At 41.6% G+C, this 27,466-nt stretch overlaps 1 protein-coding gene, 1 long non-coding RNA gene and 3 other non-coding genes across 6 annotated transcripts in view; all 5 read left to right on the top strand.

The window, feature by feature from the left end:
* Nucleotides 1-25,606, top strand: part of RPL27A (ribosomal protein L27a) — a 240,408-nt gene extending 214,802 nt beyond the window's left edge. The window contains exons 1-5 of one of the 2 annotated variants that reach the window (XM_075604296.1): nt 17,385-17,474; nt 18,872-18,935; nt 22,704-22,779; nt 24,960-25,134; nt 25,442-25,606. In XM_075604296.1, coding sequence (XP_075460411.1) covers nt 17,472-17,474; nt 18,872-18,935; nt 22,704-22,779; nt 24,960-25,134; nt 25,442-25,570 — 447 coding nt within the window. In that variant the 5' untranslated portion in view covers nt 17,385-17,471 and the 3' untranslated portion in view covers nt 25,571-25,606. Of the gene's footprint in view, nt 1-17,384; nt 17,475-18,871; nt 18,936-22,703; nt 22,780-24,959; nt 25,135-25,441 lie in introns of those variants that run through there. The other variant, XM_075604297.1, reaches the window with a different exon arrangement.
* Nucleotides 18,038-18,170, top strand: LOC142498198 (small nucleolar RNA SNORA3/SNORA45 family). The gene has a single exon (XR_012802382.1). It is a non-coding gene; the product is annotated as a small nucleolar RNA SNORA3/SNORA45 family (small nucleolar RNA).
* Nucleotides 18,945-22,323, top strand: LOC142497044 (uncharacterized). Its single transcript, XR_012802167.1, has 2 exons — nt 18,945-19,284; nt 19,948-22,323. It is a non-coding gene; the product is annotated as an uncharacterized LOC142497044 (long non-coding RNA).
* Nucleotides 20,567-20,697, top strand: LOC142498200 (small nucleolar RNA SNORA3/SNORA45 family). Its single transcript, XR_012802384.1, has one exon. It is a non-coding gene; the product is annotated as a small nucleolar RNA SNORA3/SNORA45 family (small nucleolar RNA).
* On the top strand, nt 23,430-23,563 carry LOC142498199 (small nucleolar RNA SNORA3/SNORA45 family). Its single transcript, XR_012802383.1, has one exon. It is a non-coding gene; the product is annotated as a small nucleolar RNA SNORA3/SNORA45 family (small nucleolar RNA).
* Nucleotides 25,607-27,466: the final 1,860 nt, after the last annotated feature.

Genomic DNA, 27,466 nt, shown 5'->3' with positions numbered 1-27,466 from the left:
ACATACAGTATGTGTCTTCTATACAGTATATACAGTACAGTATATTTATTTATATTCCTGCTAATCATAATCATTGACAACCCCCCCACACCCACAGTACACACTGCAGGCTGAGCCGGATTTCGCGTGCAGTTTGGAGCAAGCTTGCATGTACCTAAGCGATTTCCAGCCTCATCAGCTGACTACAGGTGTAGTAGTCCCGCTGTCACCTGTCAACGTGTATGATCAAGAATACTGGACTGGCAGTGGCCCGGCGCCAGCTGATTGGGAAATTCTATGGTGAGTATTGTTGCAGTATTATTTTCTGTGTTTTTTTTATTTTGACAATATCAATATCGGTGCGATTCAAAAGTCAAGCGATTCTCCTGTAAGCAATATCATTTGCTGAGCGGCTTCTACAGTACTGTACTGCAGATACTGAACAATTGGTGGAACGCTAGGTGCATGCGCATTGGAACCTTCTTGAAAAGCATATGCGTGTCATCACATCGACGGTAGGTAAAAAACCACGTACCGGAGTCTACAGTTTAGTAGATTCGGATAGATTAGGATATCGATTAGGATAGAATATTGATTATCCTGTTATTGATTAGGATAGAATACCTGAAACAGTATGCTGATGTTTTCCGACCGTACAGAATACAATACTTTTTTATATACAGTATACTGTATAATAAACCCGAAAAAATAAAAAGTATGCATTTATTCTACATGTATTACAGTACATACAGTATGTGTCTTCTATACAGTATATACAGTACAGTATATTTATTTATATTCCTGCTAATCATAATCATTGACAACCCCCCCACACCCACAGTACACCAAAGAAAAAGAATGAATGACAAAACAACATGAATCAGTTAATGTTTTTTTTTACTCTCAATTCTCACAATGCTGTGCAAATCAGATTTACATTTCAAATTCGAGAAGGGATTTTCCAAAGCATTACCGTAAACAAAGCCTCAAAGGGTTGGGGGGGGGGGGTTGGGTAAGTCATGCGCAGTAATCAGCTAGCTCACATCTCAAAGAGGATTACACGCAGGCGCAGCAAGGATTGAAAAAGAACGCTGCGACGTTCGAAATGCATTGGATGGGTCTTTTGCCACATTAAAGTGCCCTTTTAATCATTTTTTTGTCCTGGTTTCTTCCTGCTCCGTTTGTGCTGATGCGCTTTTTGGTCTCCCTTTTCCCTGTACTTTAAATATGCAAATTTACAATTACTGTGCCCGCACACACAGACTGTGTACTGACGTAGGTTGAACCGCGAAGGTATTAGACTTCCAAGACAACAGCTCGCAAATGCCCCCCTGAGTTTTTACACGGCATTGCAGTATTGCAGACAGCGAGAATAAAATGCTAATATCACGAGCGCTAAAATAACGCAATTCACTCCAGACTAAAAAAAAAAAAAACGCATCTGACCGAGATTATCTGAGAGCCGCGGATCTAGCCGATTTAGATTCAGGGCGGCCGTCACTGTATATGGAGACCTGAAGATCATACTACAGTCTGAAATCCAGAATGCTCTCCTGGAAATCACACAGGATATAACTGAGAGACAGGAGGACTCCAAAAACCAGGAAAGAAGAAACAACGTGAGAATCAGGGTCATCCAGGAATCTATTGCAGAGGTATTTAGCTCCAAATGGCGCATGCAATTGCTACTGGATCACACTGAGGAAGACCTGCAGATAGTTTGCTGCCATTGAGCACTGCACCTCAAGTCTCCTGCTTCGGAGTACCTGCAGAACATAATTATCAGATTTTAATTATTTTTAAGATAAAAATTTTTACGGAAGCTTTTATCTCGGCAACCAGAGGAAATGTCGAGATATCTTTTGAGAACATCCCGTTGCAGGTCTTCCAGGATTTTATCACCCACCACTCTGGCCAGAAAAAGGAACATGCATCGATCACGACCAAATTGAGGGAAGTGAGATAAAGTATCGCTGGCCCTACCCGTTTTGCCTGGTGGTGATTAAAGATGGTGCAACTTTTCATGAAGGTCCCCCGGGAACAGCCCGGAATTCTTCAAGGCTTGGTTTGGAGCCTCCCGCCCAGACTTAGGAACCAGGATCGCCGAGGAGGGTGAGACAGTCCTGGCTGGGTCCGGTGATGAGAACGGTGACTAAACATACCTGTCAGGGCCATAGCCTAAGAGGCTTGTTCCCCGGGTGAGAGTCACGTGTTTCCTTATTGGGGTGTCAGTTCTGCTTTACTGCCTGAAAAAAGACTCCCATTTTCCCTCTGGGCAGCACCACCTGGTACCCAGACACTACGGCTGTGATATTAGGGAAGGCCCCCCCGGCATGTAAGTTTAGCAGGTCCTACTAAGAGTAAGACTCCTCCGACTGTATTTGTATCTGTTGATCTGGGGGGGAGTGTGACAGTGAGGGGGTAACCAGGCTCACTAATAAAGGTCAAGCCCTCGGTTGCCCCTGAGTCACGTGGTGGGGTCCTAGAGTGTCAGCCCTTGGACCTGGCTGTCGTGTATGTACTACCATTTTCATGGTATGAAAATATGTAACAATAAAGAATGTTTGTGTTTTTGCCTTTCCAGGAGTGCCAGCAAGCAGAGATTACTAGGCTATGAGGTTCAGGATTGGTTTTGCAAAGAAAGTCTTTTCAGATTGTGGCTATGTAGCGGGGTGCCAGCGTTACTGGCTACCTCAAAAAGGTAGTCAGGAATCAGGTCAGATTCTCGAAAACCTTGAAGCCCAAGGCTCTGGTCAAAATCCTACCCTGAAAACGTTCTTGCAGCTCACCACCAGGAGTCCCTGCTTCAGCACAGACCAGTGAGTTTAAAAGGGGCATAGGGATTTGTATATCCTGGGTATAATCAGGGGTCCCTGGCTTAGGGGGAGAACCCCACGGTATATGCCCAAACCACCGGACCCGGTATAGGGGTTCGGGGTATCTCCAACTATGTATAAGGTTGCGAGAGTAAAATTATTTCTAAGTCCAGCTTTGGTACAATTGAAGCAACCCTAAAAATGAACCGAAGCATTATTTGAAGCAACTTTTATTAAAACTTCTTATAGGAAGGTCTGGAGCTCTGAAAATGAACGTGCACGTCTTTTCAGTAGATCCTAGGGGATTAGGGACTTAGAAGAATTTTGTATGATTTTTATGAACATGGTGTATAACAGAGTATATGTATATGCCCTGTATATGATCTGGGGAATTTCCAAGTCCGTGGTTCCGAGAGACCAGATGGCCACCAGGCTTGGTGCCACTGTGTCTTGTCGGATCCTGGACTTAAAAGTCTCAGAGATGCCAAGGTGTTAGGGCGGGTGGAGTACCGGAGTTACAGTCAAGTACCCACGTCCATGATGTGTGAATATACTGCACCATTATTGTTTTTTTTTTTATTTCTGGTGTGTTCCCGAAATCATCGCTCCCTTCCCACCCCGGACCAAGACTGCTTCTGTAGGGAATCTTTGCATATTCCTTGGAAGGTTGAGAAGTATTTTTTTGGTTTCACATCATTTTTTCAGTGTTTTTATATGTAACATTTTGTTTCCCCACTTTTATATTGTTGTGGGTGATTCAGCGCCGATTCAAGTCACTTGGGTTCTCAAGTACCCACGACCTGACATTAATAAGGGCTATCCGGCAACCATTTGTCCATCCCCAGACTCTGAGGAGCCTGGAACAATGGGGGGTTCAATATGCTAAGTGGCAGAGGTGCCAGGTTGGTGAATGCCCCTTAGCAGAATTGAAATCAGTGCCCGCCCAGCTTCAGAGTACCGGCACATCTGTGATAGGCTGGTAGGAAAATTCCAAAGCGCTGATTGGCTGTAGCGGTTTGTGAATGGGACTGAAAATCCTATAAGAAACCTAGCAGCCAATAAGGTCTTGAGATTCTAAGCGCCAAGACAGCAGCGGCAGATTTGAATTGACCAAAAGATGATCTGAGAGAAATAGATGAGAGCCGGCTTCAGAAATTTGAAGGCGAGAAATTTTCTAAGTCCCACTTTTCGGGGCCAAGTTCTCAGAATAGAACGTAGCGGTCGCGGCTGGAACTACAGTATAAGCCGAAAAGAGTACCAGGATGTCTGGTACTATCTCCCAGTCATGGGATTTTAGCATCTCCTGAGCAGATACAGCGGTGGTATCTGGTAACGCATGCCAAGTTGAGTTCCAGGACTTTTGTGGGTACATCCCGTTCAACCAAAGACTTTGTTTTTTTTAAGGACCTGAGTTAGGGAAGGTTAGTTTTTTAGCCCAGATCCCCCAGTAAGTGTATAATCCCTCTGTATAATTGTAATCCACTGTGTGTACGTCTGGTTCAATGGAATAAATGACAATTTGTTTTACTCCTTGGTTTTGCTCAATGAATGATCTCGGTTTAAAGGTGTAATTGCCTGGTCTCCCGTGACAAGGAGATGGCTGGTTTTGGTGCCAGATCCGTCCTGGGAGAGTCCAAGTTTATATATTCACGAGTCATGAGAATTTATAGGGTTCCTTTAGCTTTTTCCTACTAGCTAATTATAGTATGTTATAAAATGTTATGCTCTGTTTCTGTCTACCCACATGATGTGACGCAGAAATACCAGGCCGCTAGTTATAAGAGAATGTCCTTATGGACTCCGGCCTAGGCAAAGCGTGTTGGGAGGTCTTGAGGTGGCTGGTGGTGCTCCCCCAGGGATCTGGGGTAATGTTAGCAGTCTTTCTCACCTGTTTTGGTCTCTGGGAGGGCTTTCCCTGTCTCTGTTACACCTGTGGTGAAAAATGCAAGTCACTCTTATTGTTCAGGTTCAGATGTTGTCTTTTCAAAGATATAAAGTTATGTTTTATATCTGATATGTTGATGTTGTATAAGTCTTCATAATCCAGGGGTTACAGGTCACTGGTTGGACCGCTAACTTCGGATGTTGAACATGTCTGCCCACAAGTAGAAGTGCAGAGCATGGCTCTCCTACACAAGTACCTTGGTTTTCCCTTTTGTCCCTTTTTTCCCCTTTTTGGTACCAAAGGCACACAAACAATGGGCACATAACTCCCAAGGTTGCCCTTCTTTTTCTTCTCCCTCAACCCCCTCTCCTCTCCATTCCAGTCCCCTCTACAGTCCACCACAGGGAAGGCACTCCCGTACTCAAGCTGATTCAACTTGATTGTCAGAATCTTTACTCTAGTCCCCTTTTACGGTTATGTCTTCTGTATCCACAAGCAGTCTCCCCAAATCTCCTGTCATTAAATATAATATCTCACATTGTAAAAGGCTTCAACAGCCCTAATAAAAGATGACTTGATTATAAAAGAATGAAAGGAGACTTAATTCTAGTACAGGAAATGCATTTAAAAAACTCAGTATCTCCGAAATACTTTTATAAACAATTCCAACAAAATTTTAATTCCTGGGCCCAGGCTAAGAAATGCAGGGTAGCTATTTTCTTCAATTGCCAAACACCATTTATACCAATACAATTTAATCAGACAAGGAGGACAGATTTCTGATTTTGATACGTTCTTGATTCGGAAAGGAAATAACAATAGCTAATACATATGCACCAAATGAATGAACATGCTTAATTCCTAGGTACCCTTTTCAACACCCTAAACAATGTGGCAAAAGGTAATGTAATTGTAGGGAGAGACCTTAACCTGACAATAAACCCTAGCCTGGATCGATCAAATCTCCTAGTCATAGATATGCCTAATCGTAGGAATTTAGATTAAAAAAGTGTGCCGAGAATGCGCATTTTAAGTGAAACTACTTTGTCTTTTGTCACTGTTTTGTCACAGAAATTGTATTTGTGATGGTGATATTTTTAATTAAGTGGTGAAAGAACTCGGCGGTCACTGCTCCTCTGAAAGAACTCCAACCAAGCGCATAAAAAATAAAAAACTTTATTCAATCAAAAGATTTTGATTGAATAAAGTTTTTTATTTTTTATGCGCTTGGTTGGAGTTCTTTCAGAGGAGCAGTGACCGCCGAGTTCTTTCACCACTTTTTGTACTTACCACGAGCAGGAGCACGCCACCGATACCAGCATACAGGAACACCATGCAGTTTCCCTTCAGCAGCACCCGGCAGTTTCTTCAGATGTTATGATATGATATTTGCCGGCTGATTGATCCTCCGATACACCGGATGCAGGTGAGGCCAGCAGTAACTGGATTCGTGATTTACCCTGGGGCTCTGTTTCGATAGGGCTCCTCTGTACCTCTACCAGTCGTGCTATTCAGCCCCCCATCCAGGTTTTAATCGGCTTATCATGGAGGTGGATTTATGGACATACTAGTATTTAACCTGTTGCTGCGGTGATCAACTCTCTTTTCTACAGACCCACATTATCAACCTAGTTTGTAGCACCAGTTATTCAGGGTTCATTCCCTGTTTCCCCTTATATTTTTAATTAAAAATCAAAACACAATTTCATTGCCAAAATGCAAAGAAGTTTGACTTAGAACACACGTGCGCGGCACACATCCCGTTTTAGCTATTTGCACTTCTATATTTATAGTAACTGTGAATTCCTTGTGTGTGTGTGTGTCTCTGTGTGTGTGTGTGTCTCTGTGTCTGTGTCTCCGTGAGTGGACTTTCAGAAGTACCGTATGATGCTGCTTCTGCGCAGGCGCGGGGCACCAGTGGCTACTGCGCAGGCGCACCGAGCTAGCGCCTATTGTGCAGGCGCGCCGAGCCGGCGACATCTGCGCAGGCGCGTGGGGGATAACCGGAGTGCGGGAGGCCTCTGCGAGCTGCCAACAGTGATGTCGCCGACGGCCTTTTCTGCAAGCAGTGACGTCCCTTCCGTTTCATTACATCCGTCACCATGAAGGCGATTTACTGCAAGCAAAATTTTGGTAGGTGCCAGCACAGAAGTTTCACTTCAAAAATCCCTCCTATCAGTTCTGAGAGCTTTAAACCTTGTAGATGATTATCGAGACTATAACCCAACCCAAAGGGACTTCACCTTTTACTCTGCCCCTCACCAATTCTATGCAAGGATTGACTATCTCTTTGTGTCGGCCGCTATCATAAATAAGATTAACAAAACCAAAATACAGTATATAATATGGTCAAACCATGCACCGATAGAAATAAATTGCACTCAGCTTAACCTGGCCATGAGAGGGGCACATTGAAGACTAAATGAGGGTTTACTCAGGAATTCAATCAAAAGTAGCTGAGGAATTGGCGTTCTTCTTTGATACCAACGTAGGATCTGTTGCGTCTAAGAAGATTCTTTGGGAAGCCCACAAAGCAAGCTTTCAAGGTCGCCTGGTATGTTTGGATGTGGGGAGAAAGAGAGAACAGATAAAATCAATGCTCTTAAGAAAAAAATGTACTCGCTCTCAATACAGCATAAGAGGGATAATTCAGTCTCGGTCCTCCAGAGACTGAATGACACTAACGCGGAACTCAATTTCTTCCTGGCATCTCGTGTGGAACAATCACTAAAATGGTTGAAACACAATTTTTTTTTATAAAGTCAATAAGCCTGACTCGATGCTAGGAGCAATGCAAAATAAGTGATCCAGTAATGAAATACATTCTATTAGACAGAAATCTGGCCTTCTAACCTCTAACCCCATTTCCATTGCAAAAGAGTTCCATGATTCCATGATAGCTCATCAACAGATCAGAAAAATGGGGTGGGAATTCTGCTTAGCAAACATTTTGAGTTGCAGGATATCACCAATAAGAAGGACTTAGAAGGTAGATATATTATGATTAAAGGAAAAATAAAGGGGAAGAAGGTCACTCTGGCAAATATATACGCCCCCAATGTGGGACAGGTAGAGTTTTTAGAGAAAGTACTATCAATAATTAATGTATTTAGAGAAGGAGCTCTATATCTTGCGGAGATTTTAATGTGGCACTAAATCCGGTGTTAGACACCTCCAAACAATATACAAAAATGAGTAAAAAGCAGACAAAATTTATAAACAAAATGTTGGACCAGCAGGCATTGGTCGATGCCTGGAGAGTTTTAAATCCGTCAGGGCAGGATTATACATATTACTCACACCCACATGATAGCTATTCCAGGATAGATTATTTTTTTATAGATCAAATTAATGTGAGTAAAATAAGGAAAGATAATATTGGCAATATTACGTGGTCAGATCACGCACCAGTAATTTTAGAAATTGATTTAGAGGTGGGCTTTACGCAGAAAGGTGAGTGGACATGGAGACTGAATGAGTCTTTACTGAAAAATAATGTGGTATTAGTAATTGAGCATGCTCTTAAAAACTATTTTGCAGAAAATAATGTAGGAAATGTGTCCCCGGCAATATTGTGGGAGGCCATAAAAGTGTTATAAGAGGAGTATTTATTCAACAAGCCTCTCTTAGGAAAAGAGTAAGAGAAAAATAAATTTAGAAATAAGCAAACTAATCCAAGACCTAGAAATAAAACATAAGAGGGCAGCTGATAAGGAGATACTAGCAGAACTAATAACAGCCAGAGGAAATTTTAATTTGTTAGCAACTCAAAAAATAGAAAAGTCGCTGATTTGGCTTAAACATAAGTATTATGAGAAAGGTAACAAGATTGCTGGCCAACCAGCTAAAACAGAAACAGAGCCAATTTAATTTCAGTAAAATTCGGAAACAGGATGGAGTAGTGTCACAGGACCCAAAAGTTATTAGAGGAGTTCAGGCTATTCTACGAAAAGTTATATAATATAGAAGCTATGCAGAATAGGAAAAGGGAGCATATAGAGGAAGATATAGAAATAATTATGAAAGATATTCAAACTAAAACAATCACACCCGAGACGAGAGCTAAATTAGATGCGTGGGAGGAGATAGAAAGATCTGCCCAATGCAAAAAGTCCAGGACCTGATGGTTTGCCGCATATATATTATAAGACCTTTGCCAACTCCTTCAAAGTATATATTCAAAGTATGTTTAATATATTGAGAGATACGGGAAACCTGTCCCAGTATATGTCAGAAGCTCATATAACAATTATCCCTAAACCAGGCAAGGACAAGCTAAATTGTACAAGTTACCGCCCAATATCGCTCTTAAATGTAGACGTCAAAATTCTCGCCAAAATATTAGCAAATAGACTTAACGAATATCTTCCGGAACTGGTAAAGAGGGATCAAAGCGATTTATACCAAAAAAAGAAACCAAAGATAACACTAGGTGAATTATAAATATATTGGATCAGGTTAATAAAACAGACTCCAACTATGATACTGTCTATAGACACAGAAAAGGCATTTGATAGAGTGCAGTGGAATTTTAAGTTTAAGATGCTGGAGCGTATAGGAACGGGTGACATGTTTAGACAGTATGTAAAGGCACTATATAGTAACCCATCTGCAAAAGTCAAGGTAAATGGACCGGTCTCGAACTCATTTAACATACTTAATGGTACGAGACAGGGGTGCCCGTTGTCCCCATTGATTTTTGCCCTAATAATGGAGCCGTTAGCAGAATCAAAAAGGAATTATCCAGATATTATGGGAGTTAAAATAGGTGAGAAAGAATATAAGATCGCAGTATACGCAGATGATATTCTTCTGATAATAACTAACCCACTGGTCTCATTACCAAATAAAGGGGCTTATGCAGAGAGGAACGTTAAAAAAGTTTAAAATGGCTGTAAAATAGCCACAGATTTGCCGTTAGTGAAGGTGTTATGCAGAGAACGTCGTTAACTCATTTCGGCAAAAAACTGCAAATTGCCAACTTTTCCTGGCTATTTGAAACTCGCCATACTAATGCACATATTGGCGTGTTCCAGCGATTCGGAGCTTCTGGAATACCATGCTATATTAGCATGGCGAGTTTCAGGTTCTCGCCACGAGTTTGGCGAGTTTTACAGCTCTGAAAAATTTTCAGAGCACTTTTAAAAATCGCGCCATTTTCTCCCGAGTTTAAGGATTTCTGGCTAGTTTTTTCACCAGAAGATGGCGCTATTTCCTTATCTATGCTCTCTGCATGAGCCCCAAAATGAGTGTTCTGGGTAGATATAGTTTAGCATCTAATTTTAAAATCAATCTAACAAAAACAGAGGCTCTCAATATAAATCTGTCAGCAGAGTTGGCGGCCCAAGTAAAAGAAAATTTCCCTTTCGAATGGAGGAATAGAAGTATCAAATATTTGGGTCAAATTTAATGCCAAGAGTAGAGGATTTGTTCCAGGCCAATTACACCCCATTAGCAAAAGTAATAGAAAATTATTTAAAAATATGGAATAAAAATATTATCTCGTGGATAGGTTCAGTTAACTGTATTAAAAGGAATATCCAGCCAAGACTTATGTATCTGTTCCAAACTATCCCCGTGAAAGTCCCTAAGCAATATATTAACATGCTCCAAAGTAAAATTAATACATTTATTTGGGAATTTAAAAAGTCAAGGACTAATATTAAAACACTGCAAAGGCATAAATCGCAAGGTGGACTTGGTCTGCCGAATATCAACAAGTATTATCTTGCTACACAGGTGAATGCTCTTTTTGAATGGTATCATTGTACTAAAAATAAACTTTGGGTGGAAATTGAAAACAATTACTTCAAAAACATAAACACAAATGAGGTTCCATGGCTCAGGAAGATAGATCGACCTAAAGATCTTTATGAACACCCTACTATGCAGCTCTATGTGCATGGGATGAAATATCCAAAGATGAGAGTTTATACGTTCCCATCCCCTCTCACTCCAACATGTGGGAACTCCGATTTTCCCCCAGGCTCTAGAATATTTAAAAAGTGGAGCCGAGTGGGTCTAATTAGACTAGGAGATTTGATGGACATAGGAGAAATTAGAAGTTTTAAATATTTTCAGGAACAGTTTGATTTTAAAGAAGGGGAAAGATGGCAATGTATGCACATTTTTCACTATATGAACACCAAAAAAAATTAAAAAAAGAAGTTGAGTTTGAATTCTTTTGAAACAATGCTGGTATTGTTTGGTGCAAGGAGACACAATATATCGTATATCTACAGAACTATATTGGAAATCAAAGCTGAATCTAAGCCAGGATTTGTATTAGCTTGGGAAAAGGAATTGGGTAAGGAATACTCTGCACTCGAATGGACACAAATGTGGAGTAATGCCAGCTCTTCCTCGATGTCGACGAATATATTGGAAAATGTATATAAGATAATATACAGGTGGTACTATACACCACAAAAATTGAACGAATGCTATCCAGGAACGTCTGATAAGTGCTGGAGGGTGTGGGGAGGTGGGTTCAATGCTTCATATTTGGTGGAAGTGTAAGAAAATAAAGTGTTTTTGGGATGGGATAGTGGAGCAGATTTTTAACATTACCAAGATTAAAATCACAAAAGATCTGAGTATTTTATTGCTAAACAGAGAAGGGGTCAAGGAGCACATAATTAGGAAATCTCTATTAATACATATGCTGAATGCAGCAAGATGTACTATCGCTGCCAACTGGAAAAAACTGGATGCACCCACTATGGGACAATGGGAATCGAGAGTATGGGAGGTTATGAGGATGGAACTGGTAATAGAATATTATGAAAAGATGTGAGAGGAATCATCTGCCAAAATGGGAATAATAGGGATAAATAGGTTTATTAAACACTGGATTGACTCTTGTTTTCAGATTTCATTTTAATCGAATTTTGTTTTTTTTGTCTCGTGATTGTTTGTATTTATCATGTAATAATCTATATATGTATAATATAATTTTTGTTGTATTGTATTGTACTGTAACGTACAGTTTTGTAGTGTATTATATTGTGTTGTATGTTCACTGTTATAAAAATGTGGATAATAAATAAAGAATGTAAAAAAAAAAGGGATATTATTTTTAGAGAGGTTATGTTTGACGTGGGCTTTTTTGGTGAATTGGAGATATGGACTTTCCCAGTGTGGAAGTCTTGATTTGTGTCCGTTTTTTACCAGGAAGCTGCCGTGGTGTGTCAATTATTTTTGCCGTGGGTGTGGGGGGAGGGGTGTAGAGAAAGAGAAGAGAAAGAGAGAGTGGGCTTGATCAAAGCCCTAAAGTGTAAGCCTTAATCACCATGGATAAGGAATGCGGGTAATTTTGCCCTTGGGAGAAATCCCCGGACACCTCGCATGGGTTTCCGCCAAAATAAAGGGCAGATGACCCTCCGAACTCACATAGCAAACATATAACAGGTTTGTGAAGCAGCAAACCTTCAACTTGAAAAGAAACTGTATGAACTTCATGAATTTTCTGAGCCTGGGGCATGAGAGACTGATGAACCAGGGGGGTGGGGGAAACAGGATGAAGGTGTGGGGGGGGGGAGGTGATGGGATTAGTGGCGGATGGGCAAGGGAAGACGAGGGGAGGGCAGGAAAGGCGGATGAGGGGTGGGTGAGGGAAGAGGTGGGGGAGGGGGAGGAAGTAGAGAGGAACAAGACTAGGGCGGAGCTTGGGATTGTTGAGATACGTTCAGCTAAATTGTACTTTCTGCATTTAGCCTGCGAGGAGGGGGGTGGAGAGAGGGGGAGGAGAGTTTTTATTGTCGTTACCGATCATCTTATCTGCTTCAAGCACCCTGTCTGTGGTCCGCGCGGGTCCTTTACGAGTTTATGATTCATTCTGTTGCTAGCGCTTCAACATTGCGGCGCCTGCACAGTGGCGTCACTACTCACTGCTGTGCATCATCTGGGCTTTAGCTTTGGGCTGAAGTGTGAGTATCTCCTGACTAACCCTTTAACCTGGACTGTTACCTAAAATCTGCCTCTTTTCGTTACCTAACGTAACTCACCGAGTCAATCTGGTAGTGACAGTGCTAGGTGGAATACAGATGGTAGTGAGGACTTAAAAGCTGGATCTCTGACGCTAAGAACTAACTGCCTTTGTACAACGGAGGTCAGACTCTTTGGAAAAGACACTATATCACTACCCACTCTGAAGAGGATTCCTTGTGCCCATCTGTGTCGGGCTACCTGCTACAGAGATATCGATTGAAGTTTCTTCATCGTGAGACCAGCTGATGAGTGTCCAAAGTGATCCGGTTCCAGCATTGGTAACATATGTCTTGTCATATGATATGCTTTTAAAGATTGTTTTTGATGTACGCAGAATACGTATCACCTTTTTTTAATTTTTTTTGTCACTTAATTTACTACACCATGAGCGTTGTGCACTGGTTTTTTGTCTTCATGATTGCCGGGCACATTTATGGGGGAACCAGCAACTCTGGACCCAACCCTCCTAGGCCCATTATGTCAACGGTTCCTCCGCAACCACCCCCCCCCCACCACCCTGAAACTCATACCATAGCAATCCCTGCTTGATTGGTAAAGGGAAAAACACAAAAAATGGTTTTTATTACAGACAGTATAATGTGATCATACAATGTTACTGGGACTAAGAGCTAACTCTCTTGGACCCTTATACACAGAGCAGGGGTAACCAAAGCAGGCTTGACCTTTATTGTATAGCCTTGTTACCCCGTCCTGTCACAGCGTTATATAAATAAAGACATACAATACAATGTTAGGTTACCTAGCAATGCCATTACTTGAAGCCATTAACACCAAGCTTTCAATTCTTCAGTCTTCCTCAAAATACCTGTAAGAACTGAAACACTCAAATTGTAACATTTTTGTCCATTCAAACTCTGCATAAAGCACTATTATTTTGTGACCCATGCAATGCCATCTTAAGGCATGGGCTGACTGAGCTGTAGTCCAGGCTTCGGACCTTTCAAGGCTCCACAAATACTATGGCCCACAATTTAATTAAAAAAATTCGTTGTTATAACTGAACACAGCAAACGTTACTTCATTATCATTTTTTTTAAATTATTTATTTTTTGGTGTGATTAAACAGTATATTGCTTTTCATTTTATATAGCCTAACTTTTTATAAAAAAAAAAAAATTCCCAGATGTTTCAAATTTTTTTAAAAATAAATATGGAATTGTTCAATTGATTTGTCGGAAATGTATTTAAAAAGTAACGCACAACAAAAAACTACCGGTAGATACATCTTTAAAACAATAAAAGTGAGGTAGGCCAAGCACAGTAAGCCTAAATCTGTTATCCTACACATGGATATAGGCTAGGCCTACTTTTTGGGGTATATTTCTGGGGTGTACTGTAGAAAATATGCTCAATTGTAAATATGTTCTAGAATGTTCTGCACATAATCTTCTGGAATGTTCCATAGCTCTGCAGCTGCATGCTTCAAACAAGATTGAATGCTTTCCTTGATGACAACAGAATCAGATATACTTCTTAAAATCCTATTTTATGATGTTATTTGTGACTTTGCTAAGAAAAAAAAACAGACATGTAGAATCTACATTGTAGATAATGTTTGTTTGTAGTAATATTTGGAGAATTTCAATAAAAGTTTTGAATGTTGTTCAATAAAAATATATTGTATTTGTATTTAAATGTGACCTTTGTGAGTGGAGCCCCAATTTACATAGTCCGGGGCCCCAAATATTCTTAAAGCTGCAGTCCAAGCAATATCCTATATGTGTTTTTTTTAAATAAATCAGTTCTGTACTATGAGAAAATACTTGTAGCATTTTTTTTAAAGCTAACTGACATTTTTAATGTATTATAATGTAACAAACATGTTTTGTTTCTATAGAAAGCATTTACAAAGTCACATCCCCTTCCTCTCCTGAAACAAGCCCTGCCCTCTCTCTAGCAGTGCACCAATTGTATCTAGTGGCTGCCTGGTCACATGATCTTCCCCACAAAACTTACCATCATTGGTCCTCTTCTGTCGCACTGACAGCCATTTAGTGAACACTCGAGCCGAATATTCACCGATCGATCACAGGAGAACGGATTAATCGGCAATTTAGTTAATTACTTATCATTGTGTGGATTTTATTGATGCACATATTAAAGGGAAATTGTAAAATGTAAAAAAAAAAATAAAGCAGCTTGGGCTGCTGCTTTAAGACGGCTCTGGGCCCTATGGACGTTACATAGGACCGTTCTGCTCAAAACCCATAATAACAGGTTTCATTTTCATTTAACAAATCAGATTGATTATTTAGTATTGTTCAAGGCAGCAATCCACATATACACATAACTTTTTCTTTCTTACATGATTAGAACCAGGGGGCCCCATGGAGTTGAATTGTGCTATCTTCAGCTCAGGGGACGCCTCAGTTCACAAGATATTTACTGGTGCCAGTGCTCTCTACCAGGGAAACAATATGGCCACCAAATGTCTCAGAACCCACATACCAATAGGCCACAACGGTTGCAGCTTCTTATTGGTCCACAGTGGCTGTCACGTTGAATTCACTAGGATGTGCACAGAAAACTGACATTATCTCTGGAACAAGAGATGTGAAAACAACACAGTCCAGCTCTGGGGAAACCCGCTGCTTCCAATTGTTCAAAGACTAAGAAAAGCATTTTTTTCTCTCCAGAATTCCTACTTTCAAAAAGAGATGTGCACTACTTCCATACCCTCCAACTTTACTTATTTAGCCGGTACTATCACTTTTTTACATCCTGTACTTTTTAAAATCAGATGTGCGTATTTTTGGGAGAGCTGTGGAGCACTCTTGGTGAAACAACAGAAAAAAAGAAGGTGGTGAAAGTGCTTTTGCTATTAAACAATAATTAATGTGACCTTTAGTGATTAAATAAATCAATAGTGTAAGGAAAATTCATATATATGAGACAAGGCCACCTGATACCAAAACTGACCAAACGAGATCAGAACATAGTACAAATAACAAATACGAACCGGCGCCTTAGAAAATGGCCAATAAATGTCCAAATGAACTGATGGATAATATTGGGAACCTTGTTTCAAAGTCCAATCTTGCACCCCTGGACAAGCTTAATGGATCCGTAGAGAAGCGTCTCATGATATGCGGGATTTAAACACAGAAGAAAATCATAGTGTATACTGCTTACACAAAACAATTAACAACAAACAGAAATGTACAACACAGAACTAAGGCCGTGCTAATAGTGCCGGCGATGCGATGTCGCCTGAAAACAAAAGCATTGCCGCCGCGTGTGCTAATAGTGCGCGCGACGGCGACAAAGCGACAGAGCGAAAACAGGTAGCCGACAAAATTTGATTTTTCAAGGGCTGTCACGTCACGTGACGGCCCTTGAACCAATCAAATTGCTGGAATTACGCGCCGCCGCCCGGCGAAATATAACTTTCGCTGATGGCGACGTCACCCGTCGACGGCACTATAGGCACGGCCTTACACACAAGAACTAGACAAACAAAGTCTAAACAACTATAAACAACAAATTACAAATATCAAATAAAACAGCTAAACAAACGGTTAAGCTAATTTATTAAAAATATATATTAAAAGGACAATAAAGTTCCACAAATAGAATAGCGTGATGCTGCTGGTCTGGTGGTAAAACCAGAATCCTACTCACAACAATGCATGGGCGGCATCGAAACATATCTGCAGACGTCACCCTGCAACGGAGGAGAGATCAGCAACCTTTTTGCCAAAATTGGACTTGCCTGTTTTTCTCGGCATTGTTGTGAGTGGGATATGTATATTTAAGGCCTCGGCGGCGCTGAGCGGGAGCTCACGCTGGCCGCTCTGAAACACATTGAGGCAATGTGTGTGGCCAGCGTGAGCGAGCGCCTGCACATGCTCGGCGCTTAGATGCTTGCAAATTTGATTTTGCCGCTCGCAAGCGCATCATGTGAGCGGTTCGCCCAGCTCCGTAACGTCGTGGCCGCGCCCCCAGACGAGCACGCACCTAGCCGGACGAATCACCCAGCTGAGCAGGACGCAGCGCACGAGCGCCAGCTCCCTACCTGGCAGAGGCCTTAGTCATCTGATATACACTAGTACATGGTTGTGAGCATTTACACAGTGCTTATACAACGATCATAGTCATTACACAGTGTTGATTTTAATACCCTTATTTTAATTCATTTGTTGACAATAAATGTTTTAATTATTTCATTCATCATATCAGTGATTTAGTGCTCATAACCAGGTTCCCTGTTCTTTTGTATTGGATTCATTGGCAGGGGGCGAATGGAGACATCCCAGGAGTGAGGGGAGTATACTCTAGAGACAAGCCGTTTGTATTTTTATTTTCAAAGCAAATGGAACAATTTAACCTATATTAGTAATATTGGCAAGTACCGAAATGTGTTTCTGGGATTATTACTGAAGAAAAAAAAAACTAATGAGAAATAAGTGCATAAAGAACAAGTAATCTTTGAGAACCACTGCCTTGAATTCATGGGAGCAAGGACCCCGCTCACCTCCAAAGCCTCAGCACATCGAAGGGAAATTAATACAACCACTGTGCCTGTGAACACCACTAGCAATTCAGTAGCCTCTATGAGCGGTGAAAGCCAACGCAGCTGATGGAGCATTGGGCCACTTCACCTTCTGTTCCTACCTACTATATACAGTACCATCTCGGGAGGCGCGCGCAGGAAAGGAGGAAGTGACACGTGTGTTTTCATGATTTCCTCAAACCGGAAGTGAGCTCATAACACGCAGGGCGCCGGTTCTTTTTCTCGCGAGAATTTCCGATATATCCCTCTTTTCCGTGCAGCCGCCGACATGGTAGGTAGCACGAAGCGTGGTGTGGGAAGTTGGGTGGCTAATTGTTGGTGGTAGGGCCGGGATATTGCTGCAGTGAATACGTTACATTAGTGCAGCGGTCTCTTGAGGCATGAAGGTTAAAGATGAAGCGTTGATGTTTGTTTGGGCTGCGGTGGCGAGTCTCGAACTGGCTGGTTCAGGTACTGCGCTTTCTGTCGGCTGTACTGCCGCGTGCTCAGCGGGCCTCATTGTTAGTCCGGTATTAATACGTTTAAGCTGGTCACTGGTGACGATGCCTGTCTCGTGCTAGGCAAGATTTGATCCCTATTAACTTAAACATAGATGTACATCTTCCCAAATAAACCGCGTTTACGGCAGAAGTGACTTGGGCCTAAATCTGGTGGTTGGGCCTTCTGCCGGGCTTGCATATAGATCAATAGACCCAGCTGTGTATTAAGTCACATGGCCGCAAAACTAAAATTTCTCACAAAAATACAGGTTTTAAGCAAGGGTGTACTGTGGGTTTTATGCTACCACAGCCTGAAACAATTTCCCCCGTAGCAATTTCAGATGCTAAAGTGATTACCGAGACTTAGAGTCACGTCCTGGCACTATTAATTGTCTTGGTGTGCTAAAGTCCTCGAAGAGAAAGTACTGATCTTTATTCACTGGTTGGTTTCCAATGTAGCTCAACCAGTCACCGGCTCAGTAACACTTGTTATAATCTACTAGTCTGAAATGCAAATCGGAAGAGTTTTGTTTGGAGTATGATTATTTTAGTAATCGATTGAGGAATTTCTTAGGTTTAATATAAGTTATCTCTTGGTTGGTTAGGAATGTGGTAGCTGTATTTATTGCAATACCTATCTGTCAATACAAAAGACTTAACTTAATTTGAACACTTTTTTTTTTTTTTGTCTTTCCAATGGTGTGTAATTTAGTTAAACAAAACGACATATTAAATGTTCTGAAATAGTTAACATTTCTAATTAACGAACACTTTCATCTCCATGAACCTGTGAAAGGAAGGCACAAGATCAGGGGTGTAAAATGATCCTGGAGGAGGGATAGGGAGAGGCGTATAACTCATGAAGGAGTAGACTGAAGCTACAGTTTAACACTTACATTGCTTTTGGGCCTGGCCCCTCCGTGCATTGTTTTGCAGCGCCCTCTGGCATTGAAAGGGTAAAACTGCTTGTCCTAGTCTCAAAGGCTTTCACGGCTGACACATGGTGATATTGTACTGCAATTACAAACTCAAAGTAACCGTATCCTTGGTTTTACTATAATAACCATTGTAACATTGACTCGTGTATACAGCCCATATAAAAATATACATATTTAGATATCAGCAGATCTAATTTAAAGTACATTGACCTTTTTTCTATTAGGCTTTTAATTTGTGATTGTTTTAACAGCCTTCCAGACTGAGGAAGACCAGGAAACTGCGTGGGCACGTCAGTCATGGCCACGGCCGAATTGGTAAGAAAAAATTAAACTTGGCGTTAAATACAGTCTTAATTTAATTAACTAGCCGTGGGTTGCGTGCAGTGATTATATATAAATGTAATCTTGCGTATAAGAATAGGTCACTTGTACAGTCCAGATTTTTAGGAGCCCGTTTAAGCACAAGGTGAATGGGGCAGTTTTGTGAAGAGGGGTTCAGTTGAAGGGATTTGTTGGGCATGGGAATGGAGTTTTTGAGGGGCAAGACAGTGACAGCTATACAGACTCGCAGAGTTCTGAACCTCTGGTCCTTACTGATTGGGAGGGGAAAATGTGATTGTTGCAGCTGCTGTACATATCTGAACTGCCAGATACTCTTCCTAAGGCCTCGGTCCCGCTGCGCTCGTTGGCGCGGGCTGCGGGTCGCGAGTTCCCCACCAGCAGGGGAATCCTCGCGAGCCGGTCCCGGTCCCCCCTGGCTGCACAGAGCACTACACGCTGTAGCGCGTCAGCCGCTGGAGACACCAGAGAATGGTGTTTCCTAGCGTTGACGCGTGACGTGTGTGGCTGTGAGCCAATGGGGAGGGGAGGCTTCGGGAGGAGGAGAGGCTTCGGGGAGCGGGGAGGAGTGTGGAGTGAAAGCAGGTGAGTGCCTGTGTGTGTATGTGTCTGAGTGCGTGAGTGCCTGTCTGTGTGTGTGTGTGCCCGAGTGCCTGCCTCTGTCTGTGTGTGTGTGTGTGTATGAGTGCGTGAGTGCCTGCCTGTGTGTGTGTGTGTGTGTGTGTGCGCGCGTGTATGAATGAGTGCCTGCGTGTGTGTGTTTAAACTTACCTTCCAGCTCCAGCCCGAGTCCGTGGAGGGAGGGGGGGGAGAGTAGCGGGTCCCTCCGCTCAAGCCACGCCCCCCCTCCCTGTCAAACCGCCCACCTCCCGATCAAACCTCCCACCTCCCGCTCCCTACAGACCGCAGATCGCGGTCTGTGTATCTCAGCGCACCGCCTGTCAGCAGCGCAGGTGCGCTGACTCTGGGAGCGGGGCCTTAGCCTAAGTGCTCAGATGCAGACAAGAAGAGGGGGGGGGGGGGCTGTGCCTGACCACTGACACTCCTCCCCTCCCACAGTACAGTAGACATATACAGCACAGCGTTGGAGGCCAGAGGTAACATTTTAGATAACCAGGTTTTATATTATTGTAGGTCACTTCTTCAATCATTGGAGAAGGGGGCTCCCCTGAGCTAATGCCACTTTGTTCATTTCTGTGGGTCCCCTGGTTCCCAAGATACTTACTGCTGAAGTTTAAAATTTCACTCCAGGAACAAAATGGCTGCCAATAGGAAGCTGCGGCTGTGGCTTCCTACTGGATGGCTATTAAAAAACTAGAAATACATGTAACTTCATCAGTTCAGTATCTTGGACACCGACCTGTCCCTATAACTACAGGACCACCATGGTTCAAATCCTTTAAAATAACAAACCACCTAAATCTTAAGTTCTGCAAATTTAAGTAACACAAATATGGTCAGTATGAGTTTTGCTCTTTCCTTTACTCCTAAGTTTTTTTTTCAAAAATGGCAAACTGTTTATTTTGTTTTTTTTTTGCACTTCTCCCTTCATATTTCCTGCCAAATTTTTGTTTTAATTTTCCTCCCCCACTTTTTCGGACCTAAATTCCGAGACTAGAGTCACATCCTGGCACTAATAATTGTCTTGGTGTGCTACAGTTGTCGAAGAAAGATTACTGAACTTTATTCACTGACTTGTGTTCATATAATTCAGTCAGTCACCTGTTCAGTGACATTATGCTGTTGGTAAACACGTCCTCTCCCTTTTTCATATCTCGCTATCATCACATTTTAAGTTATGGTGGGTGAAAAGGCAACAAAAACCTCCACCGTTGCATATAGCCAGTGTTCGACAAACCTATACATTTGCTCGCCCCGGGCGAGTGGATTTAACCCCCGGGCGAGTAAATATTGGCCCAAGCAGCACACGTTTGGTACTAGGTGGCGAGTAGATTTTTTTGTGATTTGTCAACCACTGCATATAGCCAATAAAGAATATCACTTGTGAGCACAATCGCATGTCTTAGGCCGAGTCCATAGAAGGACAGGCCGCGCTGAGGCGTGCGGATGCTCCGCGCTGAGCCCCTGCATCCTCAATGAGGATGCCTTGAGAGGGGGCTCACGCGAGCGTCCGCGAATGCGTGCTGACGAGATGGAGTTTTCAGCCGAGCGCCAAGCTGTTTTTCAGCGCGCTGTCGGCTGAAAACATCCAAATCATCGCGAAGCTGCGTCAACGTCACGGCGCCGTGACGTCAGGGCGTCGCGGGCGATTGGCCCAGCGACGTCGCTGCCCCGCATCCCTATCACGCACGCTGGCTCGCCTGTATGTGCATGGAATCGCACAGCTTCAGCAGGCGAGCCTCAGCGTCAGCGCTGTGCAGCACGGCTCCCCCCCCCCCCCCTCTATGGCCCGGGCCTTAGACAGGTTCTGCAACCCTGCCTTTCAACCATTATCACCTAGCATACAGTGCTACCACTGCAGCAAGGGATTCTGGGAACCATAACTTAAAATGTGATATGGTAAACCTACCCAGCCTAGACATATTTCAAGGCAAGTATAAACCAACCTCACACTGATACCCATCAAGGTTGAAACATGTCTGAATAGTTTGTACTTGCTTTGCTAGTCCCATGCTGTGCTTAAAAGCTGTGTGAACGGCGATGCATCAGCTTAAATGGGTTCCATGTGAATGGATATTCCAGGCAAAAGGTGGCACATTGTGTGCTCATTTGCATGTCATTTCCAAGAATCACTTGCACACGGATATATAGACGAGCCAATGAGTATTCTTGCCTTAAACTAGCCAGTTTACATGCTGTGTACATTTCAGTGACATTTCTGCAGAGGCTAATGGCCCATCGGATTAACACAGCAATGGTTCCTGGCAGTCCCATTCACTTTGAATGGGACTGCCAGGGACCCCTGCTGTTATTCCGATGGGCCATTAGTCTGTCTGCAGAAATGTTGCAGCATGTACCTGGGTCTCTTTGGAGATTGCCCCAGGTTTGTTTTAGAATAATTGTCGGCAGTACATACCTGTGTGTGTCCGTGCGTCCGTCCCTCCCACATTAAGGTTGAAACATGTATGAATGGTTTCTCTGGCTTTGCATCTTATTCCCATGCTGTGCTTTAAAGCTGTGTATCTCTAAAAATGTTTTGAAAGTCCAATTAATCCAAGTTTGATATGACTCCACTCTGCACACCTTTATGTTTTTTTTAAAAAATATTTCATGTGGGAACTGTCTCCAAAGCACTAACCAGATCAAGATTTTTATTAACAACTTAAGTAATTGAACAAAGCCAAAGCTAATATCCTGGTGTTAAACCTGCAGTTCAGGCAATATCCAGCATGTCTGTTTTTTTTAATAAATCAGTTCTGTAGTAAGAAAAAATACTTTTAGCAGTTTCTGTTTTAAAAAACAACAACTTTGAAAGACCAATTTTCTTGTATTCTATTTTAACAAGCATGCTTGTTCCTATAGCAGCGATTTACATTCCCCATATTTAAAGATTTCGCCAAACTTTGCCAATCAATAGACGGAGAACGAATTGACCGGCAGCTATGCAGTTCTTTAGGTAATTAGAGATTGCCCACATGAAACTATTGAAGTAAAAAAATTAATAGAAAAAAAAGACTGAACTGCAGCTTTAATAAATGGTTGTAAAAAGGTTTATGAACTCGCCAGCTTCTAAATGATATTTGATTTGTATATTTATTGTATAATGGACTGGTTCTCTTTTAGGCAAACACAGGAAGCATCCTGGTGGCCGTGGTAATGCCGGTGGTATGCATCACCACAGAATCAACTTTGATAAATAGTGAGTGTTCCGTTAATTAATGTCATTGTTTTTATAGTCGAAACTGTATGATTGTGTACAGCAGATTAACTGAAAATATTTAGCTACTGAGGACATAATTTTTACTACAGTGAACTTGGTGGTCAATGATTTGTAATATTCAACTGGTGAAAAATAAGCTGGTGGCGTATAAAGTTGAAACACATTGTATGTTAACATTTTTTTTTTTTGAGGTGTAAGAATTATGTGCAGTTTACGGTGAATGCTCTCTTTTAGAGTGCCAGTAAATTGCATGCATTTTACACACAAATCTGCAGTTGAAGATCAGACAAGTTAAAGTAGTTGAACTGTCCTGAACTTTACTGCTGCAGATAATTATTACCATGCTCCTGCTTTTTCTGTTCTCACCACTTCCTATGCAACAGTCTTTGTTTCTGTTACTGCAGTTTCCATCTTTCTAGCTGGCCTTATTATCCTACCTCCTTTTTTTTTTTTTTTAACATTTCCTTTTGATCTTTTGCTTTATTCCTCAAACTTTTATTTCTGACGTTTTAATATACAATGTTACAAAAATAAATCCCCGTCATAAATGTTTACTCTGTACTGTGGGTTTTATGCTACCACAGCCTGAAACAATTTCCCCCGTAGCAATTTCAGATGCTAAAGTGATTACCGAGACTTAGAGTCACGTCCTGGCACTATCAATTGTCTTGGTGTGCTAAAGTCCTCGAAGAGAAAAGTACTGATCTTTATTCACTGGTTGGTTTCCAATGTAGCTCAACCAGTCACCGGTTCAGTAACACTTGTTCTAATCTTCTAGTCTGAAATGCAAATCGTAAGAGTTTTGTTTGGAGTAGGGTTATTTTAGTAATCGATTGAGTAATTTCTTAGGTTTAATATAAGCTATATATCTTGGTTGGTTAGGAATGTGATTAGCTGTATTTATTGCAATACATATATAGTCAATACAAAAGACTTAACTTAATTTGAACACTTTTTTTTTTTGTCTTTCCAATGATGTGTAATTTCGAATGTAATTTAGTTAAACAAAACGACATATTAAATGTTCTGAAATAGTTAACATTTCTAATTAACGAACACTTTCATCTCCATGAACTTGGTGAAAGGAAGGAACAAGATCAGGGGTGTTAAATGATCCTGGAGGAGGACAGGGAGAGGTGTATAACTATCCTGGAGTGAAAAATAAGCTGGTGGCGTATAAAGTTGAAACACATTGTATGTTAACATTTTCTCTTTGTTTTTTTATTGTTTTTTTGAAGTTTGTAAGAATTATGTGCAGTTTGCGGTGAATGCACCCTTTTAGCGTGCCACTAAATTGCATGCATTTTACACACAAATCTCCAGTTGAAGATCAGACAAGTTAAAGTAGTTGAACTGTCCTGAACTTTATTGTGGCAGATAATTATCGCCATGCATCTGCTTTTTCTGTTGTCACCACTTCCTATGCAACAGTCTTTTTCTGTTAATGCAGTTTCCATTTTTCTCTCTGGCCTTATTTTATCCTACCTCATTTTTTTGCATTATTATTTATTTTATTTTCTTAACTTTTACTTTTGATCATTTGCCTTATTCCTCAAACTTTTATTTCTGATTTTCTAATATACAATGTTCCAAAAAGAAAACCCTGTCATAAATGTTTACTCGAGATAACCTTGCATAGAAATGTACCATAGTTGGGCGTTACATTTTTGCATTTATTGGCTGCTGTTTCCCCTATGCCCTCTGGATATGTCAACTGTTATCTGAAAACATGCCTATGTGGGCATATACAATGTTAATCATGTTTAATTTTTTTCATGTTGGCTGAACTTGAACTGCATCACTTCTACAAGACTACACAGTTTTGACTGATCAGTAGTTTCTAGCTTGTTTTTTATTTAAGGAACCAGATTGTGAAATTCTGCAGTGCCCCATCCCTCTCTCATAGCGTGTCTGAAATTGGGCGCATTGTAAACTCCTGTTCAGTACAATTTTTTTTCAAATGACCTGAAAACTGCATGGAACCTCGTAGAAAAATACTGTTGCAGATCATGCCTTGTCACTTGAAAAAGACCTGTTGGTCGAAACGTCGTGTGGCACAATAAATTCATTATCCTGAAATCCGTGTAGCGCTGGATCTCTCTCCGTTTTCTTTTTTGTTTGTAATCCAAGCATAATTTGATCTTTTTCTATTTTTACAGCCACCCTGGTTACTTCGGAAAAGTTGGTATGAGACATTACCATCTCAAAAATAATCAGCATTTCTGTCCTACTATCAACCTGGACAAATTGTGGACTCTTGTTAGTGAGCAGACAAGGCTTAACCATGCAAAGAACCTTGATGGTCCTGCACCAATCATTGATGCTGTGCATGCAGTAAGTGATTAGAAATGGTTAACATACATTAAGTATCAACTTACCCTTTCAAATTGTTTTGGTGTTAGCGGACTGTTTAATTGTAATAAGCCAGTTGGCATTATAGTAACATTTCCATTTATTTTTAATTTTGTTCGCAGTCAATATTGAGAGGTCTTTTACAACACCTTTCACTGAATGGTTTAACAGATTTTACTATAAATTACTGAAACTAGCCTGAATAGGATTTGCAGTCCTTAGCTATACTTTTATATCAATAAAGAGAACAATTCTTTAACTTTTTTTTTTTTTTCCTGCCTTTATACAGGGTTATTATAAAGTACTGGGAAAAGGTAAACTCCCCAAGCAGCCGGTGATAGTGAAAGCCAAATTCTTTAGCAGAAGAGCAGAGGAGAAAATCAAAGGTGTTGGCGGTGCTTGTGTGTTGGTAGCATAAATATTTGTCCAACAAACATTAAACATGAGTTCTTTACATTGTGTGGTTTTTATTTGAGTAAGATATTTCTGAATCGTTGTCCTTGTTCTGGCTAGTTGTCCCATGCAGGACAACGTGTGTGCGCGTGTCAAGGTTTTGGGGTGAAAAAGTTAAAGATTATTGTAGTGTTGGACCGGGTCCTAATTTTTTCTTTTTTTTTCTTTTGAAATCTGGGCAAAATGAATGTTACTCGAACAGCACTTACCTGCAGGGTGAGGAATACTGCAGCAACATCTGGGAGCAGTAGCAATGGTCCTGGTTGAAGCAACAAGTCTGTTCAGCCAGCAGGAGCAGCAGGAATACAGCACACAGCTGATACCAGTGTGAGCCAGGGAACCATGTGGCAGGAGTGTTCCTATTGGTCAGCTGGGGAGGAGCTGGCTGTCCAATAGGAACGCTCCTGCTCCAGTCACATGGTTCCCCGGCTCACACTGGTATCAGCTGTGTGCTGCTTCTGCCGGCTGAGCACACTTCTGTTGCTGCTACTGCCACCAGGACAACTGCTGCTCCCAAATGTCGTCGCAGTCTTACCCACCTTCGGGCTGCAGGTAAGTGATGGCATATTTTCAGCTACTCTGACATAACCCGGGCCCAGTCCCCTGCTGCCGGGTCAGTTGCTGAAAAAGTGTCGGGTAATTTTCGGGTAATCGGTACATCACTAGATTATTGTCAAAAGACAAGCAGTAGGTATAAAACAAATAATGGTGGAAGCGTTAAAACACTTAAACAGTAAAAGTAGATGTAAAATGATAAAAACACTGATACAAGTAATTAAGAAAAATCACACAACAAAAACAAGTGATTAAATAAGATCTGCTGTCTCAGTTCTGCTGCCAGAGGCAATTGGCAAGAGGCAAAATGTTTAGAAAAATCTGGACAAGTGTGGCGCAAAGGGCTATAAATAGAATAATTTGTATGGAAAATTTACCAATGCATAAGGAGGTAGGAGTAATACTTGGCTCCAGTACAAGTCCTTGGAGATGGTAGATGGGTTCCTCCTTTAGTTATCAGAAGATGTGGAACTGTACCTTAAGAGGACAAATAAAAAAAACAATAGTGCAATAACGCTTTAATGATAATTAAACGAGCAGATTGTGCCTAGGTAGTCGGGGTCCAGAGTTGCTGGATACCCCAAAAATGTACCCGGGAATCGGGTCAGAATCCCGCATACATATACGCACAATGTTCCGGGCATAATCCTGCCTTGAAAACACTTGCGTAACTCACTGCTCTTGCACAGACATGAAAGGTAAATGGAACATAGGGATGTGTGGTATCCCTGAAACGGTAAAGGGGTCCCTAGTATAAGAGGGGATGCCCAGTTAATGCCCTGATCACCCAGAACCTGGTATAGCGGTTCAGGGGGTGCTCCAGCTATACGTAAGGATTTTTAAAGTATAGGTCAGGTTTGCAGTGTGAGAGATATGGCTAGTGGGAATAAAAGTACTGATTCTCATTCTATCCCTCGTAGTCAAAAGACTTGGAGTATAATAGGGTAAAGCATATTTGATTAATACAGTATGTTAAAGAGTATAGTGCTTGTGCACAGTATGTGTGACGGTGAAGGGTAACAAGGTTCACTAATAAAGGTCAAGCCCACTTGGTTGCCACTGATCCATGTTTTGGGATCCTAGTGTCAGCTCTTGGACCTGACTGTTACAGAGGTACTGCTGTGCCTCTGTAAAATATGCGACAATGAAGAATTTGTTTTTGCCTTCCCAGGAGTGCCAGCAAGCAGAGATTGCAGGGCTATGAGTTTCTGGGTGGGGTTTGCAGAGAAACTCTTTACAGATTGTGGCTATGTAGCTGGGAATCGGGTAAGATTCTCGGATACATTGAACCACAATGCTCTGGTCA

Source organism: Ascaphus truei, chromosome 6 (assembly GCF_040206685.1).
Source record: "Ascaphus truei isolate aAscTru1 chromosome 6, aAscTru1.hap1, whole genome shotgun sequence".
NCBI lineage: Eukaryota > Metazoa > Chordata > Amphibia > Anura > Ascaphidae > Ascaphus > Ascaphus truei.
The sequence above is the reverse complement of the archived record's forward strand: the minus strand, read 5'-3'. Positions and strand labels throughout refer to the sequence as shown.